Consider the following 22,094-nt stretch of genomic DNA (forward strand, 5'->3'; position numbering starts at 1 on the left):
AAGACAGCATGCAGCCGAACACGAACCGCGTGCTACACAAGACACAACACACGCAGACAGAAGAGCACATGGCCCGAGCGAACTCGAGACCGCATGCTCCCACAACAAGACAGAACATGGAGTGCGAGTGTCCGGACCCCGACACGAAACCAAAACTCAACAAGACATGAGTGCCGGGATCTGAACACCACGCTCCAACATGAAACAGGGCACGCAGACGAGAGCGCACGGCTCGAGCACTCTCGAAGCCGCACGCTCACATGAAAACAACGACACGACCGGAGTGTCAGTGACACCTAGTTATAATAAGTTAGTGCCAGTTATTGTAATTACTACAACAAATACATAGTATGTACATGCAGGAGAGGACTGGGTTACACTTTATTTTAAGGTGTCTTTGTTACAGTGTAACTATGCATTTAAGTACTGAGTAATATTAATTAACTACATGTACTTATTATATAGTTAGGGTTAGAATTTGGGTTTGGCTTAGGGTTACTTGCATGTAATTATGCATAATTAATTGTTATTATATTAGAAAATACATGTAACGTGTAATACAGACACCTTAAAATAAAGTGTTACCGAGGACTGTAAAATAAAATGCTACTACATTTTCTTAGGGTCACTCCATTTGACCTAAACAAAGCATGTATTTTCATAAAATGTGACATTATTAAAGACATTATTAAATTACCTTGACCTTGAAACACAGTCATGAGGGTCCAAAGAAGTGGTTATACTGGATATACCACACTGACTTTGTTTGCAAAAACTAAAATAAAAAGAAATAAAATTTTTATTTGCTTTTTATTTATTTATTTATATATATATTTATTTATTTATTTTGTATTCAGTAATACAAAATTGTGCCAAAATACTTATGGGAAAAAAGTCTGCCTTTCATTGAAACATTTTTGTAATGCAATTTTTGCATTCATATTTACTTCAATAGCAAAGAAAGAAAGAAGAAGAAGAAGAAAAAAACAGGATAGTGTTTCTATGACTTTCTAAAATTGGAAAAAATATATATATTATCAAGAGACTGATTACGATGGTCAGAAGAGAGAAACATCAAATTTCCACTTATGCAGCAACCAAAATCATGTTCTTTATAAAAGAGGAGTATCTCACTCAATTTTTGAATAAATACCATTTTTAATTTATATTTGCATAATAAGTTCTGGCACCCTTCACACGAAGCAGCGCTCTTCTTGTGCTTCATGGCATTTAAATGAAGCTTACAAGTTCAGTTTTTTATCTATATATATCACTAAACACTTGGGTTTCACTAAACGCTATCACTAGCAAACAAGTATAGAGCAGGATTAGTGAGCATCCGCGGTGTCCATCCTCCTAGGTGACTAGAACACTCCTGGTGGCATCAAAAAGATACACAACGCCAAGCAGCTGTTAGGGAAATCTGAACACAGGTGAGGATGATGCTCGCCCCAGACCGCAGGGCTGACGGCTTCCAGTATCACTGCATTACGGAGGTCAAAAGATCATCTCCACTAGCAACAAAGGATTGAGGATTAGTTTAGTAACACAGGAGGCTCTTTTCGTCTATGGTGAATGCAAATTATACAAACAAAAGCGTTCGGGAGGTGATGGTCTGTCAGATTAGTGTGTCTGGACGCACACTTTTGTTGCCGAGAATGAATCGCTCTGCTTTTCTGTGGAGCAGATGGTATTGTGACATTTCACAGTTACTATTAAAAATGCATAATAGATTCTTTATAGGCACTCTTAAGCTGCAAACATTTTTTGGGAATAGTTTGGAGTAGTTCAGACTACCTTGTTTTCTTTCAAAGCGACTTTTGACTTAAAGGTATGATCCAGTAGGACCAAAAGAGGGCAGCATAGTTATGTTTGATACAAATGGAAGATTGGTCACCATATTCAGAAGATAGAGCCAAAACCATTTGAAAATTTTGAAGAACATTTTTTAGATTTATTTAACAATATAATAATAAAATAATAAATTCAATTAATGTAACAATGATTGGAATTTTTTTTATTATGATTTCATTATGAATCAGAAGGAGATTTCAAACACATTCACTATAGCCAGGGAAACTGGGAAAAACAGGGAAACAAGAAAAAATGAATTTTAGATATTTAATCTTTTTTAATACGCACATGGTCATGGTTGACAGATCTCCCCAATGTCTTTTATCTTATTTATTTATTTAGAAGTCTATTTTGTGTGTGTTTTTTTTCCTGTGGGAGCTGGACTGATGCTAATGTTATTACAAAGAACATATATTTGTGTTTATAGCTGCAGTCATGTTTAATCATATCAAATAATATATTTATGTACAGTATTTATGTGAATATTCCTCAGCCGACTAAAACTATGATGATAGAAAATAGTCACAATAACTTTTAATTTATTTTGTGTATTTGTGAACTGTGAAATTGCAGAGTAGATATCTATTTTTACTTGTCAGATGGCTAAAATCTATTGTCCTTTGTACTGATAATTTATAGGTGAAACTGCAAATAGATTTGATTACCAAACAGGCAGTCAAATATCATATGACTATTAATATTCTGTTGCATTATTTGTCTATTTTGAAACATGTTTCATCATCCACATTGCATCAGTATTAAATTTGTGAGTCTGCTGTACCGAGTACTTTAATTTATTAGTCTGCTTATTAAAAACCTAATGACCTATATACCAAGGGTCTATCGATTTATATCCTCATGCAATACATTATATTTAAAACTTGTCATTTTAAAAAGTTATTGTTACATTACACGTGGAGCGGCACAAAAAACTTAAAGCAGAGGTAGAGTAGAAGCTATATTTACACACAATGGAAACTATATTTACACACAAATGAGATTTCTTTAAAGTCTCAATGCCAGCAATTGTCTCATTTGTGTCTATTTTTTTAGTATATTATTTCTTCTTTTTAGTTAACTTAGTTAACATGAAGTCTTTCTATATATTCCCATTGGACAAAACACTTCAGATATCACAGGCTGTGAAAAGTATGATCTACATGACACCAGGAATACGACACATTAAAAAGACTCTTACAGGCCCATTTTGTGTCAAATTAAATATGGAGTCAACTTTGAAGCGAATAGCTATTAACTATAACCAAAGACTGACATCAAAAATCAGAGACCTCAAAATCATTCAAGCATTTCTCATTAAATTAATTCAAAACAAATTACTAGAGCTATGATTTCTCTTTTTATAGCTATGTATTCTAACTGTATGAAACAATTGTCTCATTTGTGTATTACTGGTATATTATTTCTTCTTTTTAGGAATTTTAATCAGCTTAATGACAGCCCTTTGCCCTTTCTGCAGATTTCCTTTGAACAAAGCACGTCAGATATCACAGGCTGCGAAAAGTAAAAATGACCTAATGAACTACATGACAGCAGGCCTACGAACAGACTCTCACAGGCCCATTTTGCTTCAAAATAAATATGGAGTCAGCTTTGGCCGTGTCTACACTGTATGCGATGCGACCATAGACTGTATAAAAACATGGACGTAGTGTCCATGACGTCACCCGTAGGTTTCTGAAGAGCGTTTTTGAAGCTCAAAGGTGGCGGAGTGGGCCATCGCCATCTTGGCAGCGCGTCACTCCCGGATGATCGAAAATGGGCAAAGAGGCGGGAGCTGGTTGCTGAAACCACGCCCACCTAGCTCAACGGTGGGGACAGCAGCGGCAATCCACCTGTCACTCAAGTGGCCACGCCCTTAATTATGCAGAACTTTAAGGCTTAATATAATTTAAACAGATGACTTATAAAAAAATTCGCCCCCCTCACAGTTGTCATGAAGGGCAAAATTAGCTATATAAACCAAAATCATTTTTTGAACCAGGCTGTAAACATGTTTTTTTCTGCTGTAAAGTTGGGCATTTTAACATGGGGAGTCTATGGGACTGACTCACTATTGGAGGCCATCAACTGGCCTCTAGCGGCCAGTTGATGAATTGCAGTTTTAGTCACTTCCGTGTTGGTTTCACGAGAGAGACCGGAAGGTTGCCGCTTGGATGCGACACGACAAAATACTATAGAGCCCATTATAGTCAGTGATGCTGTCTACACCGGATACAGCGCGGCATGACGCGACACGACAAATCCCCGCCAGTAAACTGATGCCTTGTTCTATTTATGACGTACTGAAAAAACCCTATCGTCGATGTATCTCGTACCTCTAGCACATGTGAACTGGTCAGCAGCGAGAGTCCATCCAGACGGACAGGCACAGGAGTAGAACCTGGGGCCGATCGCTGACAGGAGGCAGATATGAGTGCAGGGGCTCGAACGGGGGTCACAGGGGTTATAACCTGCAGGAAGAACACATCGACGCTTTGAAGTCAACACGAAGGACTATGTTTAATTTTTATGTTTATGGTTTTATGCTGTACAGTTCACTGGTGCATGTTATTCTAAAGGATTTTATTCTTAGATCGACATACAAAAAGGTAAAATATTATGCTTATATTGTAATCATTATGAACACAAGCAATATATTTTGATAATGTTCTTTACATGTGTTTTACTATGTTAGTCAACACATCAAAATAAGTGTACTCTCCAGGTAGCAGCTAGTTTATCTGGCTTTATTTCAGGTTTGTGAACAGCGTTGTACCTGCAGGCTGTCTGGCTGGATGAAGTGCCACCAGACCCATGGGCTGGGGCAGATTATACAGCATCACCGTCTGGTTCTGTCCGTGCCACTTGTTGGCCCGGATCACACGGTTGACGTATCTGTCGGTCCAATAGACAAAATCCTCAAAAATGGTAATTGCGTGGGGATGTTGCAGTACCTTTTCATTGAGAAACAAGAGGTGTTTTATTCACATGGTAAACAAGCACTCAAGTTTATTTTGCATTAGCAAACACTGTAAATACATTTAAACAGAGACAAAAATGCAAGGGTTTGCAAAAGTGATGCTCTATCATGTGACCAAAAGTTGAGAAGATTTTAATGTAGACCAATAAGTAATTAAGAAAGGCGGTTCCAGTTGTGTTTTCACATTATTTAAAAGTCCCCAAGTTCTTTCCAGAAATTAAAAATGCATCGTACGCACTCCATTAAATGCCTTATGCATCTGCGTTCACATACTTGCAACTACATATTGAGCTTAATATTCAAACAACCAGTCTCAACAAACACTGTAAATCATTGCTGGGTTCAAATCCCAAATATTCCGTTTTTAATATTCATATTTGCTTACACTACACTTCTTCCCTGGTATTGTTGTCTTGTTATCAACTACAAATATCTAAACATTCTTAAATCAACTTCTGATGAAAATGACAAGATAAGAAGTCTGAAAATGTATCAAAATGAAGTGGGTTTATGATTAAAACAAGAAAAATAAAAACATAATTTAATGGGAAATAAGTCAAATTTTCTTACTCCGCTGGCAGATATTTTGTCTTGTTTTCAGCAAAAACTCAACTTAATTTTGATACATTTTTCAGAAAACAAGATTTCTTTCTAATCTTATTTTCTAGCATTTTTAAGTAAATGCTTCTTGATTTAAGAAAGTTTATACTGGAAAACAAGACAAAAATCCTGAGGAAGAACATCATTTTACAGTCTGCAATGCTACAGTATCACCCTTGTCATATTCATAAACATAAATGAGTACATAAAACAAAAGGTCTCACCAAATCACTGGCCAACACTTGTTTTCGGTTCTTTCCATCATAATCACAGTAGTCGATAAAGTCTAGGTAAGCGTCAGCAAAGTAAAGCAGGTTGTTGGGGTAGTCAATAGTTAAGCCATTGGGCCAATAAAGTTTGTTGCTGATGATCGTGGTCCTTAATTTCCCATCCATGCTGGCTCTCTCGATACGAGGATTTCTGCCCCAGTCCGTCCAAAACATCAGGTGTGTGCTGAAGTACATAAAAAAGGGATTTTGTTTTCAGCCACTGGTCATTGAAATGAATTTTTATATACTTGTTATTTGGTCACTGGTCTTACTTGTTTCTAGGGTCCACTACCAGACCTCTTGGATTGGTCACGTTTTCACTAATCAGCACCGTTCTGTGAGACCCATCCAGTTTTGCCACTTCTATGGTCTCCAAAATATAGTCCGTCCAGTATAGGTTTCTGCCAACCCAGTCTACGGCGAGGCTCTCTGTGACAGTCACTCCACTGTCAAAGATCTGCCGGGAAGAGGAAGGATATTTTTAGGGTTAAATGTTGCTCATGTTGACTGTGAGGGTGCTGGAGTGGTGTTCGTGTCACTCACCACGGTGCGATCAGTCCCATTTTTGTGAGCGCTCCATATTCTGTCCTGGGTGGTGTCAGACCAGTAAATACGTTCCGTAACCGAGTCGAAATCTACGGCCACGATGTTGCGGCCATCGCGCACTAGAGACTGAATAATGTTTGGCTGTGCGAGGATGTCGTCTGATACAATCTGATTCCGACTGGCCACTAAGAGCAAGGCCTCTCGAGATCCTGTCAGATTGAGAAAGAAATAGAGAACAGAATGATGTAAAATATTATTATAATTTAAAATAACTTTTTACATTTAAGCTTTAAGCTATTTTAATATATTTTTAAGTGTAATTTATTCCCATGATGAATAATAAATATTTAAAATATTAAATTTGTATATATATATACACACGTATATTAGAGCTGTCAAACGATTAATCGCATCCAAAATAAAAGTTATTGTTTACATAATATATGTGTATACTGTGTATATTTATTATGTATATATAAACACATACATGTATATATTTAAGAAAAATGATTTCATTATCTTTCTGTCAGTTACATAACACATAAAAAATCTAAATAATTTAAATAATAAAATATTTCAAATAACATTTTAAAAATGTAAGCGTTAATAATCAAAATAAATAAATAAATAAAGTCTTCGATACTAAGAAATAACACAAATGAAAGTATGAGAATTATGAAGTGACCAAAATGTTAAACAACACACTTGATGCTTTTCATTCACTGTCCAATCAAATTCATTCAATCTAATAAAAAATTAAACAAATTATTTTTCAAACTAAAAAAATGAATACAATTTTTGTTTTGCAATGAAATTCATAAGAATGCACAATTTCTATTTGCATACAAAACTCCAATTCCAATCATTCAAGCATAATCCTTTAAATCAAAAGGCTTTCACAATGATGAGAAACATAATTCAGTCAAGTGTGTCCAACTTTTGACTGGCAGTCAGTGTTTTGTGCTTCATATTTGGATCGCAATATGTGATTATAATTTAAAGTACACCGTTATCTCAAAACATATCAAATAACCCTGACAGGACTAGAAATGAATCCAAATACGCATCAGCTCTCAGTTATAAAACTATGCAAGACCTATCTGACATGGCCAAATAGAAGGTTAAAAAAGAGTCCCGTTGAAAAGCAACATTCAGAAAGAAGATGAGGTATATCGGATGACAGCATTTTTCAACAGCTTATCTCGACGGAATGGGCTCTTGTCAGTGGCAGAGCTCATAAACAACCCTTTGTTTGGTGATTACCACCTAATTACCCCCATAAGAAAGTTTGTGACTGACATTATGTTATTTGTCTTATCTGTGGTAATCCGAGAGGCTACACTAGACCCCGCTAAGCAGGTCCAGTTGGCCTCCGGAGTCCGACCGTGGCTCCACTCCACTAAGATCTGTCTTAGCACTGTCAGAGATCACAAAGCTCAGAGGAGACACACAAACCTGAGGCCTTGCAGGTGCGTCCGTCTGCCTCTAGAGTGTATCCATCCTGACAATGGCAGCGGAAGGAGCCTCTCTCGTTGAAGCAGTGCTGACTACAGACGCCCGGAGGATGGCATTCATCGATGTCCTCGCACGTCTTTGAGTCGTTACTCAGCTGGAAGCCCATAGGACACGTGCACTGGGCTCCAAACGGGCCCTGAATGCAGCCGTGAGTGCAGCCCGCATTGTTATCCGAGCAGCTCTCCTGATCTATGAGGAAGCAGAAAAGTTCAGATGAATGACAATGTGAAGAAAAAGCACAAGTTATTCTGTGAACATGCTGAGCACAACCATTAAAGGGGATGCTTATAGGGCTGAGCAATATACAAAAAATCTGTATATTTCTATATTTACTATAAAAATGCATAAAGTTTTTTTTTCTTTTCATTCAAATGAACCATTTTTGTGACCAAAGAGCCATTTTAATACATTTAAAAAGTTTGATGCAAGACAGGGTTATTATATTTAACTAAAACCATAAAAAAAGAAAAAAAAGAATTTTTTTATTAAATAAATAAAATATTTAAAAAACATATTTTATTTCCACTAGTTGCCAAGGAAATATTTCTCATTTTCATTTAGTTTAACTAAAATAACTAAATTTAAAACTGAAATAAAAATGAATAAAAACTACATAGAGGTATAAAAAAACTTATAAAAATGAAAAAAAAAAAACTTAAAAATTAAAATTAAAACGTACATTATAAAAATAAAATAATTAAAACTATTAGTAAAAACTATAATAGTATCTCAGTGATGCTACAATTACACTGATGCAAAAAGTAAAAAACAGTAAAAATTATAGTTAAAAATAACCAAGGGAAGTTTTTCACTAAAATCATTCACACTATTAATAAAAACTATAATAGTATCTCACCGATGCTACAATAACACTGATGCAAAAAGTAAAATTATAGTTAAAAATGACCAAGAAATATTTTCCACTGTTTTCCACTGCAAAAACAGCAATATTTATCTACATATAGTTATATTAAAATATTTTAATATACAAAAAAATGCCACATGGACACATGAATCAGTGAATCGGTTCGTCTGTTAGAAAAGGAATCAAAATTACAAACTCTAAAGTAATTTTTGTTACTAAAGTTAAAATAAGAGTTGCAAAACAAAAAGGATTTGCAAAACTAATTGAATGACACTGTCTTTTAAGGAAATGTAATGTTCAAAAAAGTGCTTTAAATTTTTTATTAAAATAAACCATTTTGTGACCTAACAGCCATTTGTGCCAATTAAATTCAAAATGCGTAATGCATGTAAAATACAGTAAAAATAATAAGTTAAAAGTAAGGCATATTTTCCACAGTTCTTCACTAAATGAACAATGAATGAAGAATAATATAAAAAAAATTGTTAACATATTTTCATGCACCATCTACATTAATTTATATTAAAGCATTTTAATATAGAAAAATGCCACATGAACAGTTCTGTGAACATTACAGATGATGCAAACTAATCAGTGGCTATGTTTACATGCACAATTTTTGGTTCAATCGTGCTGAATTCATTCCGATTGATGAATCTGAACGTAGTGTTTACATGAGCGCTCGGGTTGATGTGCGCGTTTATATGATTTGAGAGGTTGTCCTGCTCCACTTCACAGTTGCCGAGTGAAAGGAGAGTTTTATAATGACAGGACACGCATTTATACAACACTTTATTCAACAGGAAGAACCGCTCGTTCCGCGCGTCATTCTCTATTTCTGCATCATTGCACATGTGCAGTTCTTTCAGTTTCGGGAGTGTTTACATGCACTCTCAATCGTATTAGAAACAGAATAAATCACCCCCTTCAATCCGATCGAAATGAAATTTCGATCGAGCTCAATCGGATCGATTAAGGTGTTTACATGAAGGCTTTTCAGTCCGATTGAGCCGTCAATCCGATTTCAAACGGATTATTTGGTCTGGGTTATGTAAACGTAGCCATTGAATCGGTTTGGCTGTTGGAAAATAAGTCAAACTAACCTACTCTAATGTCGTTTTTGCTACTAAAGTTTAAATAAACAAAAAAGGATTGGCAAACCCAATCTAATGTCACTGTCCTCAAGAAAACTCAATGTCCCAAAAAAGGCATTAAAATCATCATAATATTCATGATGTTGCTTAATTTCCAAAATCATTATGAATATATTATGAATATTCAATATATTGCCCAGCCCTAATGTTTACTGTTAAAATCTAAGCTACTTTGGTGGTTGTGTACCATTTCTATGGACTAACACTAGAGGTCGACCGATATTGTTTTTTTGACAGCCGATGCCGATATCTTGGAATGCAGGGTGGCCGATGGCTGATATAAAGCCAATATAATTTTATTTATTTTAATTGATGTTTAAGAAATTTTAAATCATTTGAAAATGGATTAAAAAGTAAATGTTACATAAGCATACTTATACTTTAGATGACAAAGTATTTTTCACAAATAAATAAATATTTAATAAAAAATATAATAAAAAAGGAAGTAAACACTGTAACCAACAGGGCACTCAGTATTCTGGAAAGTTTGTGTGCATTGGGATTTGGGAATCATATTTTTTCAAATAAAGCCAAGGTAACACTCATTTTACATACAGCACACAGTGGAAATGACATGAATATGGCAGTGGGCAAATGCATAAAGCGCAGCATAATTTGAAATCACGAGTTTAAAGTTTGTCGATCGCGCGTCTCCAGTGAAGCTGAACTCTCCACCTGTCCATTCCATTCGCACGGACCGACCGTCACGCAGAGAGATGCCGCTGTCAGCGCCGTCAAAATAAAATTCTGTCTCGTCATCAAAATAAAAGTCCCGCCTCGAACGCATCGGCCAAACAGGAAAACTTATCGGCCGATGCTGATATTTAAAAAATGCCAAATATCGGCCGATATATCGGCCTTGGCGATATATCGGTCGACCACTAACTAACACATGTAATTTTTTTCAAAAACAGTACTACAAACTACATCTCTAAGTGTCTATAATGCTAAACACACAAAATCTTGCCATATTTAGACACTCTGGACGGTTAGTGAGTACAGCCAGACAGATACTGGGATAGATTAGTGCTTCATGCAGAGGATTGTGGGTGATTAGGGATTTAGCCTACCTGGTAAGGGCTCATCTGTGAGAGGGGAGAGCAACATGGAAGGAAAATCACAGATCATTGCAATGTTAATTTCCAGATTAGCTAAACACATGCATGATTTGATGACACATGGGATTTATAACACAGACGACACACTGAAATATTCCATGTATTGAAATCAACCGACTGACCACATGGATTGTCATTTAATGGTTTCAATATCAACAGAAATATTAAAGATTTTAATGCAAACGAATGTTCTGACTTAAGTCTGATGATACACGGGGCAACATTCTGAGCAATGTTGCTGGGCAACTTTGGCTACTGTTGCCATCAACGGGCAACCAGGTGAGACACAGGGCCCCGACCGATCTAAAGTATCCAGATAGAAATTTGTTACCCATTCTCAATGGGAAAGTGCCCAAGAAACATAGCTCAAAAAAAGTTGCCCTGCAAAATTGCTCAAAAAGTTGCCCCGTGTATCATCAGCCTTAACGCAAGATAAGCTCCAACAACAGTTTGTGACATGAATGTGGGTAACCAAACAGCTGCTGGACCCCATTGATTTCCATAGTATGGACAAAAAATAAAAATAAAAATAGAAGTTAATGGGCACCATAAACGGTTGGGTTACCCACATTCTTCAAAATGTCTTCTTTTACGTTCAACAGAAGAAAGTAACTCATACAGGTTTGAAACAACTTGAGGGTGAGTAAATGATGACAGAGTTTTCATTTTTGGGTGAACTATCCCTTTAAGAATGTTTACCCATATAGACCAATTATAGGTTTGTAAACATTCAGGATGCGCGCGCATCATGGTTGCAGAAAACCCGGGAGAGATAGCCTTTACGGCTAGAGAATTTCACGGATACGGTACAAAATAGTTAGGTTTAAAAAGATTATAAATTATATTGATTAGATGTAGCTCATTAGGTTTAAGAACAAAGCCAAGATTTTCATTAGGGAGCTAATAGCTAAAGGCTAACCATCAACTTCTAATCTTAACAAAAACTAGTCAATATCTTATACTTTATTTATAAAGTTTATACACCATTCAAATACCATTAAAAATGAATACTTTTATTCTGCAAGGATAGATTTAATTGATCAAAAGCAACAGTAAAGACACTTATAATGTTGCCAAAGATTTCTATTTCAAATAAAAGTTGTTATATTCATAAAAAAAATGTTTCCACAAAAATATTAAGCAGTACAACTGTTTTTAACACTGATAATAATAAGAAATGTTTCTTGAGCAGCAAATCAGTATATTAGAATGATTTCTGAAGGATCATGTGACACTGAAGACTGGAGTAATGATGCTGAAAAGTCAGCTTTGATCACAGGAATAAATTACATTTTAAAAGATATTCAAATAGAAAACAGTTATTTGAAATTGTAAAAAAATTCACAATATTCCTGTATTTTTGATCAAATAAATGCAGCCTTGGTGTGCAAAAGAGACTTCTTTCAAAATCATAAAAAAATAATACCGACCCCAAACGTTTTGCAGAATGGTGTATATGTATTACGTACTGCTGTAAATCTCAGTAAAACATATGGCATGACTTACTGCAGAGAGGGGATTCATCGGCGCCGTTGGGACAGTCTGGCGTGTTGTCGCACACCCTGCTGAGGTTAACACACACACTGTGTCCAGGGCACTGCCACTGCCAGCTGGGACAGCGGAATGGCGGCGTGGGACAGTCTCGCTCATCGCTGCCATCTCGACAGTCATTATCACCGTCACAAATCCAGCCACGGAAAACACAGTTCCCATTATCACAGCGGAACTGCGAGGTGGGGCACGTCCGCGGTGGGCACGCGTGGTGTTCGTCTGAGCCATCTTCACAGTCTGGGTGCCCGTCACATTCCCAGTTCACAGGAACACAACTGCCGTCTGACTGGCACTGAAACTCACTCTCGTGGTGACACATGCCGGGCGGCCTAGTGGCTGGAAGGGTCGAAGGTCATGCTAGCTTAATATAAGATACATCATAATACAAGTTTCCTGAGGTTTATAATAAATGAGGATGAATCAAGAACATGTCTAGGTCATGTTTCACCCCAAAATCAAAATAATAATAATGTTTTTTTTTATAATGATCAAATTGAACTATATAAAATAATATTTTTTCTTTAAAAAAAAAATGAAAGTTTTTTTGTAGGATCTTTAGAAATTTTTTTTTTCAAAATTATTTTCATAACAATTAAGCCCTAATTTTAATTACTGTAATGCAAAACATTTCACATTCTTAGTACTGTAGTGTAAATAAATGCAATAAGAATTATAATCTTATTTTAAAATAATGCATTTATGAAGTATTTGTTGTACCACCTTTATTGTAAATAAAAAATGCTAATTTCAATTTCTTTTTAAATCATTGTTACAGTACTTGTTTTATACAGTTTTAAACAATTATAACAATGTAAATTTTATATGAATCACCATTGAGAATAATGGGAATTACACAACTATGTTTATGTAGGATCTTTAGAATTTTTTTTTTTCAAAATTATTTTCATAACAATTAAGCACATTGCGCCCTAATTTTAATTACTGTAATGCAAAACATTTCACATTCTTAGTACTGTAGTGTAAATAAATGCAATAAGAATTATAATCTTATTTTAAAATAATGCATTTATGAAGTATTTGTTGTACCACCTTTATTGTAAATAAAAAATGCTAATTTCAATTTCTTTTTAAATCATTGTTACAGTACTTGTTTTATACAGTTTTAAACAATTATAACAATGTAAATTTTATATGAATCACCATTGAGAATAATGGGAATTACACAACTATGTTTATAAAATTAAAAATATATATAATTATAAAAAACTAAACATCCAAAATAATGTCAAAATGCAAAATAATAATAATAATTATTATTATTATTTTCTTAAAATATGCAGTCTTTTCCCTCCATTTATAATTTTTATCTTTCGATTCTAGGGTGAACAGTGACCTGGAAATGTTTTTGTGAGATTCACCCATTTACATACTGTATATGTAATGCAATTTCCTAAACAATTATCATGGTATTATTGAAGATGATCAGAACTGAAAGACAAATTGAAGATTTATTTGTTTATACTTACGACAACCAGATTCATCGGAGCGATCGTTACAGTCAAACACCCCGTCACATTGGTAGTAGGAGTTGACACACTGATGCCCATTTGCACACTTAAACTCATATGCTGTGCAGTTGTACACTGATGATCAGAAGAACAAGAATCACTCAGATCAAGAACAAGTCAACAACAAAAAATCTGTTTGATCTGATTTGAACTTCCATAAGAGATTTTTTTTAATACCGTTTATATTGTGAAAGACACATTTTTGTCTTTATGTTGAAAAACTTTGTGAAGAATTTAAATGGTATTACCACATTTTTAATATATAAACCATTTTTATATAAACAATATGTACCGTTATGATGAAATGCAACAAAAGAGTTTGGTCCTGCATATAATGGACTCTTACCACAGCCCTGTTCATCCGCTCCATCTGCACAATCTCTGTCTCCATCACACACGTAATTGGGGTCAATGCAGCGATGGTCCGGACACTGGAACTGACCAGGGTGGCATGTGCCAATAGAATCTAGAAAAAGAGACATCACAAAAAAAGTTCGATGCTCAGAAGATTAATGATACTTAATGGCATTCTCAGTTATGTTTCATTCAGATGTTTCACAAGAATATAAAGTTGAACAGCACAGAGCTCAGATCATTTGGTTAGAACAGAATTTCTGTTGAGAAATATTTTAGATCATTTTGAGACCTCTGACTATTTTAAATAAATGTAAAGCATGCAGTCACAGGTGTCTGTTTAATGCCATTTTACTTATATTGCCTATATTGTATTTTGTATATTATTTATATATTTGAAAATTCTCAATGAATTTATAGACACTTCGATCAACAGTGCCCAAGGTGTTAATTTAGTATCACTGATATACTATTATAGTTTTTGATAATACTTTAATTGTATTTTTATATTTTCTGTTTTCAAAGATTTAATAGTTTTGTTGTGTTTTTGTCATTTTTATTATAATTTTTTAAAATATGTCTATGGGTCAAAGACATTAAGATGTCCGCATCAAAAGAAATATACAAAAGTGATTTTATGTCCATAGAAAGCACATTAAATGCAAGTAAAGTGTCTACTTTTAAGGTTTCAAATAAGTTTTTGGAGAATAAAATGTCCAAATTTGGTTGAAATAATGTTACATTGTCATTCAGTGTAACACAATATTTATGTAAAAATTCAAACAACATGAAATATATAAAAGAATAAGGGAGCATATTAAATTTGATTGTGTTTTAAATGAGTAAAAAATTCTGACTGACAAATGGGCAAAACCTAGGATTGTGGCAAATTTAAAAAATGTAAAATTACAACTAATTAGTATTTGGGGTGAAAGTAATTAGTCTTTTCATATGTCATAAATTGATTTTTGTTGTAAATATGCCTGACAAGATTGTTACACTGAATGACATTTACACTTATTGTTTTTATGCTTAAACACTTTTTCATCTTTGACCCCTATATATTTCAATGATACTAATATTTTATTTTATTTTATATTTTATATATAATTTTTTAATTCATTTTAGTTCATTTAGTTTTAGTTATATTAGTACTTCAATTTATGAAGCTAAGCGAAAATAAGAAAAGTTGCCTTTGCAACAAGCAGAAATAAAGTAAGCTTCATTTTTTCAATTTAATTTGATTTCAGATCAAGTTTATTCTATGTCAAGTAATGAAAATGTTTTTTTTTTATGGTTATGGTTTCAGCTAACTATAATATCCCTGGGTCTCACCGCAGTTGTTCTCATCGGATCCGTCTCCGCAGTCATTGTCGGTGTCACAGAGCCATGTGCGGGGGATGCAGTGATGGTTGGCGCAGCTGAACTGGTCAGCCTGGCAAGTGCCGGGGGTCTGGGTGGGACACTCCCTCTCGTCACTACCATCAAAACAGTCATTGTGTCCGTCGCAGTGCCAGCTTCTGGGCACACAGCGCTGATTGGCACAGGTGAAGGCAATGGGCGAGCATGTGTTATCTGTGAGCCAGCAGAGTGAGGAAAAAATGAACTCATTTTATTTTCATAAACGTGAAAATAAATCACTCTTCAAGTGATAAAACCTTTAAAAATCTCATTAAAACATCAAAAATCTCATAGAAATGCCTGCATTCTTTTAACTCAAAGAGTAGAGCATGGTGCTAGCAACGCCAAGATCATGGGTTTCGATTCTCTGAGAATGCATGACGCAATGTAACTGCATGATGTGAATGTAATTTGCTTTGGTTGAATTTATATTTATTGCCATCTTAGCTTCTCTAGTTTTAAGACATGTATGAAGTGTTTTGGTAGTTTTAGTGCAAAACACTTCATACACTACTCCTAAATGCAATGTAGAACTGCAACGATGTGTATCGTGAAAAGCACTATACAAATAAACATGAATTGAACTTAACTGAATTTTGGATGTTAAATTTACTGCTGTGCCAAGCTGAAAGTTGATAAGAGGAACTGTGTGAAGAGCTTTGGAAAAGTAACCTAATCAATGAAAACTGTGTCCTAGCGATTGCTCATTGCTACCTGCTTATCAGCACATGAATATTTGAATGAAATATAAACATAAAACATTACTATTAGCGCCGCAGTTGGCCTCGTCGCTGTTGTCATGACAGTCATCGACGCCGTCACATTGGTAGCTCTGGGGGACACACTTCCCGTTAGTGCATGAGAAGGAGTTGGAGCCACACTGGAGGGTCGGTGGCTCATTGGACGGATCATCCACACAAGTCTGCTGATTCGCTTCCAGCTTCATTCCATATGGACAGCCACACACTCGCTGGGAGTACGGCGCTGGGAAACAGAAATTACTGCAGTCTCCATTTGGGTTTGTTTGCCTGTTGCAGAAGTTAGATCCTGTTGGGGGTAAAAAGCAATGCGCATTGATCATTCAACTATATTGCAACCACATTTGATACATTTGGATAAATAGCCCTAATACCTTTGTGGAGACATTACATTCAATGCCAAATTGAGTAAATTAATCAATAGAAAGTGAGCCTCACCAATCTGAGAATCAGCATTGAAGGATTTGACATGCATGATGTGGCTGATCCCTCGACGAATGATCATCATCTCCCCTCCGTCTGTTTTACGGACCCTCACGATTCCACCCAGCCGCCAGTCGGTGAAGTACACATAACCTGGACCAGCAAACTTCATTAATGTAATCAAACAGGTCATCTCTGAGAAATACCAGTCCATGAACTCTGACTTCTGCCCTTTTATCTTTCAGTACCGCACAGACGAACTACACTGAAGTTTAAGAAAGCCGTGTAGTGACCCTCATTTCACAGATACCAGACGTGACTATCCATCATCAAAGAAGAGGCCATCGAGACTAACATGATTAGGATGACATTGAGATGATGACAGACATCGATGAACAGCAAAATTAACATTTCGTCAGTCAGTGGGTTTAAATTAGACTGCTTTCTAAAAGTCAGCCACATCTCAGTGTAGATAGATATACAGATACAACAGATACAGAATGATACAACAATTGACAGACAGACAGGAAGAATGATACACTGGTAGATAGATAGAATGATAGATAGAACGACAGAACGATAGATAGATAGATAGATAGATAGATAGATAGATCGAGCGATTGAACGATAGATAGATAGAGCGATAGAGTGATTGAACGATAGATAGATAGAGCGATAGAGCGATTGAACGATAGATAGATAGATAGATAGAGCGATTGAACGATAGATAGATAGATAGATAGATATAGATAGATAGATATAGATAGACAGAGCGATTGAACGATAGACAGACAGACAGACAGACAGACAGACAGACAGACAGATAGATAGATAGATAGACAGATAGATAGAGCGATTGAACGATAGATAGATAGAGCGATAGAGCGACTGAACGATAGATAGATAGATAGATAGATAGATAGATAGATAGAGCGATTGAACGATAGATAGAGCGATAGAGCGATTGAACGATAGATAGATAGATAGATAGAGCGATTTAACGATAGACAGACAGACAGACAGACAGACAGACAGATAGATAGATAGATAGATAGAGCGATTGAACGATAGATAGATAGATAGAGCGATTGAAAGATAGATACAGAGCGATAGAGCGATTGAACGATAGATAGATAGACAGAGCGATTGAACGATAGACAGACAGACAGACAGACAGACAGACAGATAGATAGATAGATAGATAGATAGATAGATAGAGCGATAGAGCGATTCAACGAGAGATAGATAGATCGATAGAGCGATTGAACGATAGATAGATAGATAGATAGATAGATAGATAGAGAGAGTGAACGATAGATAGATAGATAGATAGAGCGATTGAACGATAGATAGAGCGATAGAGCGATTGAACGATAGATAGATAGATAGAGCGATTGAACGATAGATAGAGCGATAGAGCGATTGAACGATAGATAGAGCGATAGAGCGATTGAACGATAGATAGAGCGATAGAGCGATTGAACGATAGATAGAGCGATAGAGCGATTGAACGATAGATAGAGCGATAGAGCGATTGAACGATAGATAGAGCGATAGAGCGATTGAACGATAGATAGAGCGATAGAGCGATTGAACGATAGATAGAGCGATAGAGCGATTGAACGATAGATAGAGCGATAGAGCGATTGAACGATAGATAGAGCGATAGAGCGATTGAACGATAGATAGAGCGATAGAGCGATTGAACGATAGATAGAGCGATAGAGCGATTGAACGATAGATAGAGCGATAGAGCGATTGAACGATAGATAGAGCGATAGAGCGATTGAACGATAGATAGAGCGATAGAGCGATTGAACGATAGATAGAGCGATAGAGCGATTGAACGATAGATAGATAGATAGAGCGATTGAACGACAGACAGACAGACAGACAGACAGATAGATAGATAGATAGATAGATAGATAGATAGATAGACACTGATAAACTCACCTCCAAAAATAGTAAGTCCAAACGGATGGGAGATCTGAGTGATGCGATTCAAAGACAACCTGTTTTGTCCATCAAAGTTGCTGTGCTCGATCTTATCAAAGAAGGCGTCCACCCAATACAGCCGCATGGCACTGAGAGGCAGAGACACGGTCAAGAGGAGAGCGTTTTAGACCAATGCTGAGAAACTTATGTCAGATCATGATTTAAGGAGATTAGGAGCGAACACGCTATTGAATGCGCAACAAAACCAATAATGATGAGTCACGGCTTTAGGAAGCCATCGAAGTTAAACCAAAGAATTATGAATTAAACAGGAATGGGTTATTGTTTGTGGTATTATGAGCACAACTGAATGCTGTATTGTTGTGGTTTCATTCTGGGAACTGTACAGTAACTCACCTCCAGTCAATGGCCAAGCCATTGGGCCAGCCGAGAGTGGTGTTTACAATCGACTGAGCATGTGACCCATCACCCCAGGCCCGCATAATCTTTGCAGGACGGTACCAGTCAGTCCAGAAAATATAACTGCCGAGCACAAAGACACACAAATGGCTTTAAAAGAAATAGTTCATTCAAAAATAAACATTCTGTCATCATTCATTCATACTCATGACAATTATTATTATTATTTTTTTTTATTTCCTCAGATGAACACAAGCTTCTTTACAAGCAATTATAATGAATGGCCACTAGAGCTTTTATGCTTCAAAAGGACGCAGTCACCTTAAATGTATATATACACTACCATTCAAAAGTTTGGGTTTGGTAAGATTATTTAAAATGTTTTTAAAAGAAGTCTCTTATGCTTACCAAGGCTGCATTTATTTGATCAAAAATACAGTAAAAAAAAAAGTAATATTGTGAAATATGATTAAAATTTAAAATGTTTTCTGTTTTAATATATTTTGAACTTTAATTCATTAATAATATTTTTCAGGATTCTTTGATGAATATAAAGTTCAAAAGAACAGCATTTATTTGAAAGAGAAATTGTTTGTTACACATTAATTGTATTAGCTGTCACTTTTTATTAATTTAATGTATCTTTGCTGAATAAAACTATTATTTTCTTCCAAAAAATACTTTTGAACAGTAGTGTGTATATATACAGTATATATATATATATATATATATATATATATATATACAAATGTCAGATTGCTCAAATTGTTCTTTTGTATTTCTTCAATTTCTGAAGTCTTCAGAAGCCATATGTACTACTTTTATAATATACCTTTCACTTTGGAGTTTGTCAGCCTCAGTCCTCATTCATTAAACTCAAGAGAGGTGACAAAAGTCAAACCGGTTTGGGACGGCATGTGGGTGAGGGAACAATGGCAAAATCACCACAAATCTTCACCCCGTGCCATCACCAAAACCATCCGCCGAGTTTTATTTATAAACTGTGAGGTATAGACAGTTTATCTGAGTGCTCTGTGGGGTTTTCCCCCGCTAAGCCAAGTTCTTAGTGTGCACTACAATAACAGCCTTCATGCAGCACTAATCTAGCCTCCTGGGCCCAGAGGCCTCATGACTTTGAAGCCATTGGAAATGTCCCACTAGCACGGCATAAAGAGCGCCTTTATCTGTGCCAGGTTCAAAGCAGGAGCAATCTATGAATGGCTGGGCACCTCCTGCATTATGAAAGGTGTGACTGGACACAAGTGGCCTGATTGTTAATGCTTTTTCATGGTCTTAGGGAAACAGAGAGGCGAGGTGAAAGCAAGGCTCCCCCAAGCTGTGTTTTTGGCGTATGGTCGCATGCTGAATTGTGTTTGTTGACATTTGAACGTGCCTGGGATTTCAAACCCATGGTCACAACCTTTTTTTTCCACAAAAGAGGAAGTTTGAGTGTGTTTATTTTGTGAATGCAATTTTTAGCCTACAATAACAAGGGTTCTGTTCCAAAATCTAGTAAGCTCCCTACATAGACATAATTTTATGGCTTCATAGTGAAAGCTTTCCAAAAGAAAGGCAGCATAATTATGTATCTCATAATGCAAGACAAATATTGATATATATATATAATTGATAAATATATAATTATTTATAAATATAATTCATTAAATAACAGTTCATATCATCAACTACAACTAAAACTATAATATAAAATAATAAAATAAAATAAAAACTAGATAAACTAGACTTTTATAAAAATGTAAAAACTTGAAATAAAAAAAAAATGAACAAAAATTAGAAGTGTTCCCTTGGCAACTAACCGAAATAAATAAGTATAAGTTGGTTTACTAAAATCATTAAAACTAAAAATTAACTAAGAAATAAATTAAAGCTACATAGTAATATATATAAAACAAAACAAAAGCACATATCACAATTACACACAATTACAAAAACAAAATAATTAATTATATTAATAAATACTAATAGTTAAAAAGTATTAATAAATAATTAATAGTTTATAAATAAAACTAAAATTACATTAAACAAGTATTGAAAAAAAGGAAACAATTAAAAAAACTCCAATAAAATTCATAATGTACCGTTTTATCTAATATTTGCATGTACTACGTATATTAATCTCTTCTTTAGCTTAGCAGCATGTTAATACCAAACTCTATTGAAAGTAATTAACAGAAGTCGAGTCTCATGTGCTTTGCATGTTATTTTTATGATGCACAGAGTTGCTGCCTATGTAGATCACTTCAAATTGGTCACTTATGAGGTTCCATTTCACTCGTCCTATAGAAGGTAGCTGTCTAATTAGGCAGAACACAGCAAGGTAGCTCACTAAGTTTTGGAACAGAGCCACAGTATTAACTACTTTTCTTTTATTATGTCTATAAAATAGCAATATCATAAAGAAGACCAGCCAGTAAAGGACTCACCCAGCCACCGGGTGGACCACTATGGATCTGGGGTTGTTGAGGTTTCGTACAATGGCTCGTCTGGACTTATCCGCGACCTTCATGACAGATATACTCCTGTAGCGTGGATCCGTCCAGTACAGGTTCTTCGATATCCAATCATAAGCGAGATCTTCCACACCATCCACCCGATTGGCTGCTAGTACCTCCCTGCCTGTGCAGTTTAAAGCAAAGAAACACAAAGATTAGAGCGCAGCCCACTCCTTGAACTTTTCAAAAAATCAGTTTTCACAAAAAATAAACTGTTTTCAATATTGATCATGACAATACATGTTTCTTAAGCAGCAAATAATCATATTAGAATGATTTCTGAAGCATCATGTGACACTGAAGACTGGA

The 22,094-nt window shown here is 35.4% G+C and overlaps 1 protein-coding gene across 1 annotated transcript in view; it reads right to left on the reverse strand.

The window, feature by feature from the left end:
* Window positions 1–22,094, reverse strand: part of LOC107707600 (low-density lipoprotein receptor-related protein 2-like) — a 129,243-nt gene that overhangs the window by 58,493 nt on the left and 48,656 nt on the right. Inside the window, exons 18-32 of the mRNA XM_016511677.1 lie at window positions 19,270–19,395; window positions 18,871–19,001; window positions 16,933–17,070; window positions 16,502–16,783; window positions 15,671–15,910; window positions 14,328–14,447; window positions 13,940–14,056; window positions 12,408–12,788; window positions 10,854–10,868; window positions 7,705–7,953; window positions 6,247–6,458; window positions 5,976–6,160; window positions 5,659–5,887; window positions 4,631–4,808; window positions 4,191–4,325 (exon numbers count right to left, since the gene is read on the reverse strand). Of these exons, the coding sequence (XP_016367163.1) occupies window positions 4,191–4,325; window positions 4,631–4,808; window positions 5,659–5,887; window positions 5,976–6,160; window positions 6,247–6,458; window positions 7,705–7,953; window positions 10,854–10,868; window positions 12,408–12,788; window positions 13,940–14,056; window positions 14,328–14,447; window positions 15,671–15,910; window positions 16,502–16,783; window positions 16,933–17,070; window positions 18,871–19,001; window positions 19,270–19,395 (2,738 nt within the window). The remainder of the gene's footprint in view (window positions 1–4,190; window positions 4,326–4,630; window positions 4,809–5,658; window positions 5,888–5,975; window positions 6,161–6,246; window positions 6,459–7,704; window positions 7,954–10,853; window positions 10,869–12,407; window positions 12,789–13,939; window positions 14,057–14,327; window positions 14,448–15,670; window positions 15,911–16,501; window positions 16,784–16,932; window positions 17,071–18,870; window positions 19,002–19,269; window positions 19,396–22,094) is intronic.

This window comes from Sinocyclocheilus rhinocerous, unplaced genomic scaffold (genome assembly GCF_001515625.1).
Source record: "Sinocyclocheilus rhinocerous isolate Xijiao unplaced genomic scaffold, SAMN03320098_v1.1 scaffold2400, whole genome shotgun sequence".
NCBI classification, from domain to species: domain Eukaryota; kingdom Metazoa; phylum Chordata; class Actinopteri; order Cypriniformes; family Cyprinidae; genus Sinocyclocheilus; species Sinocyclocheilus rhinocerous.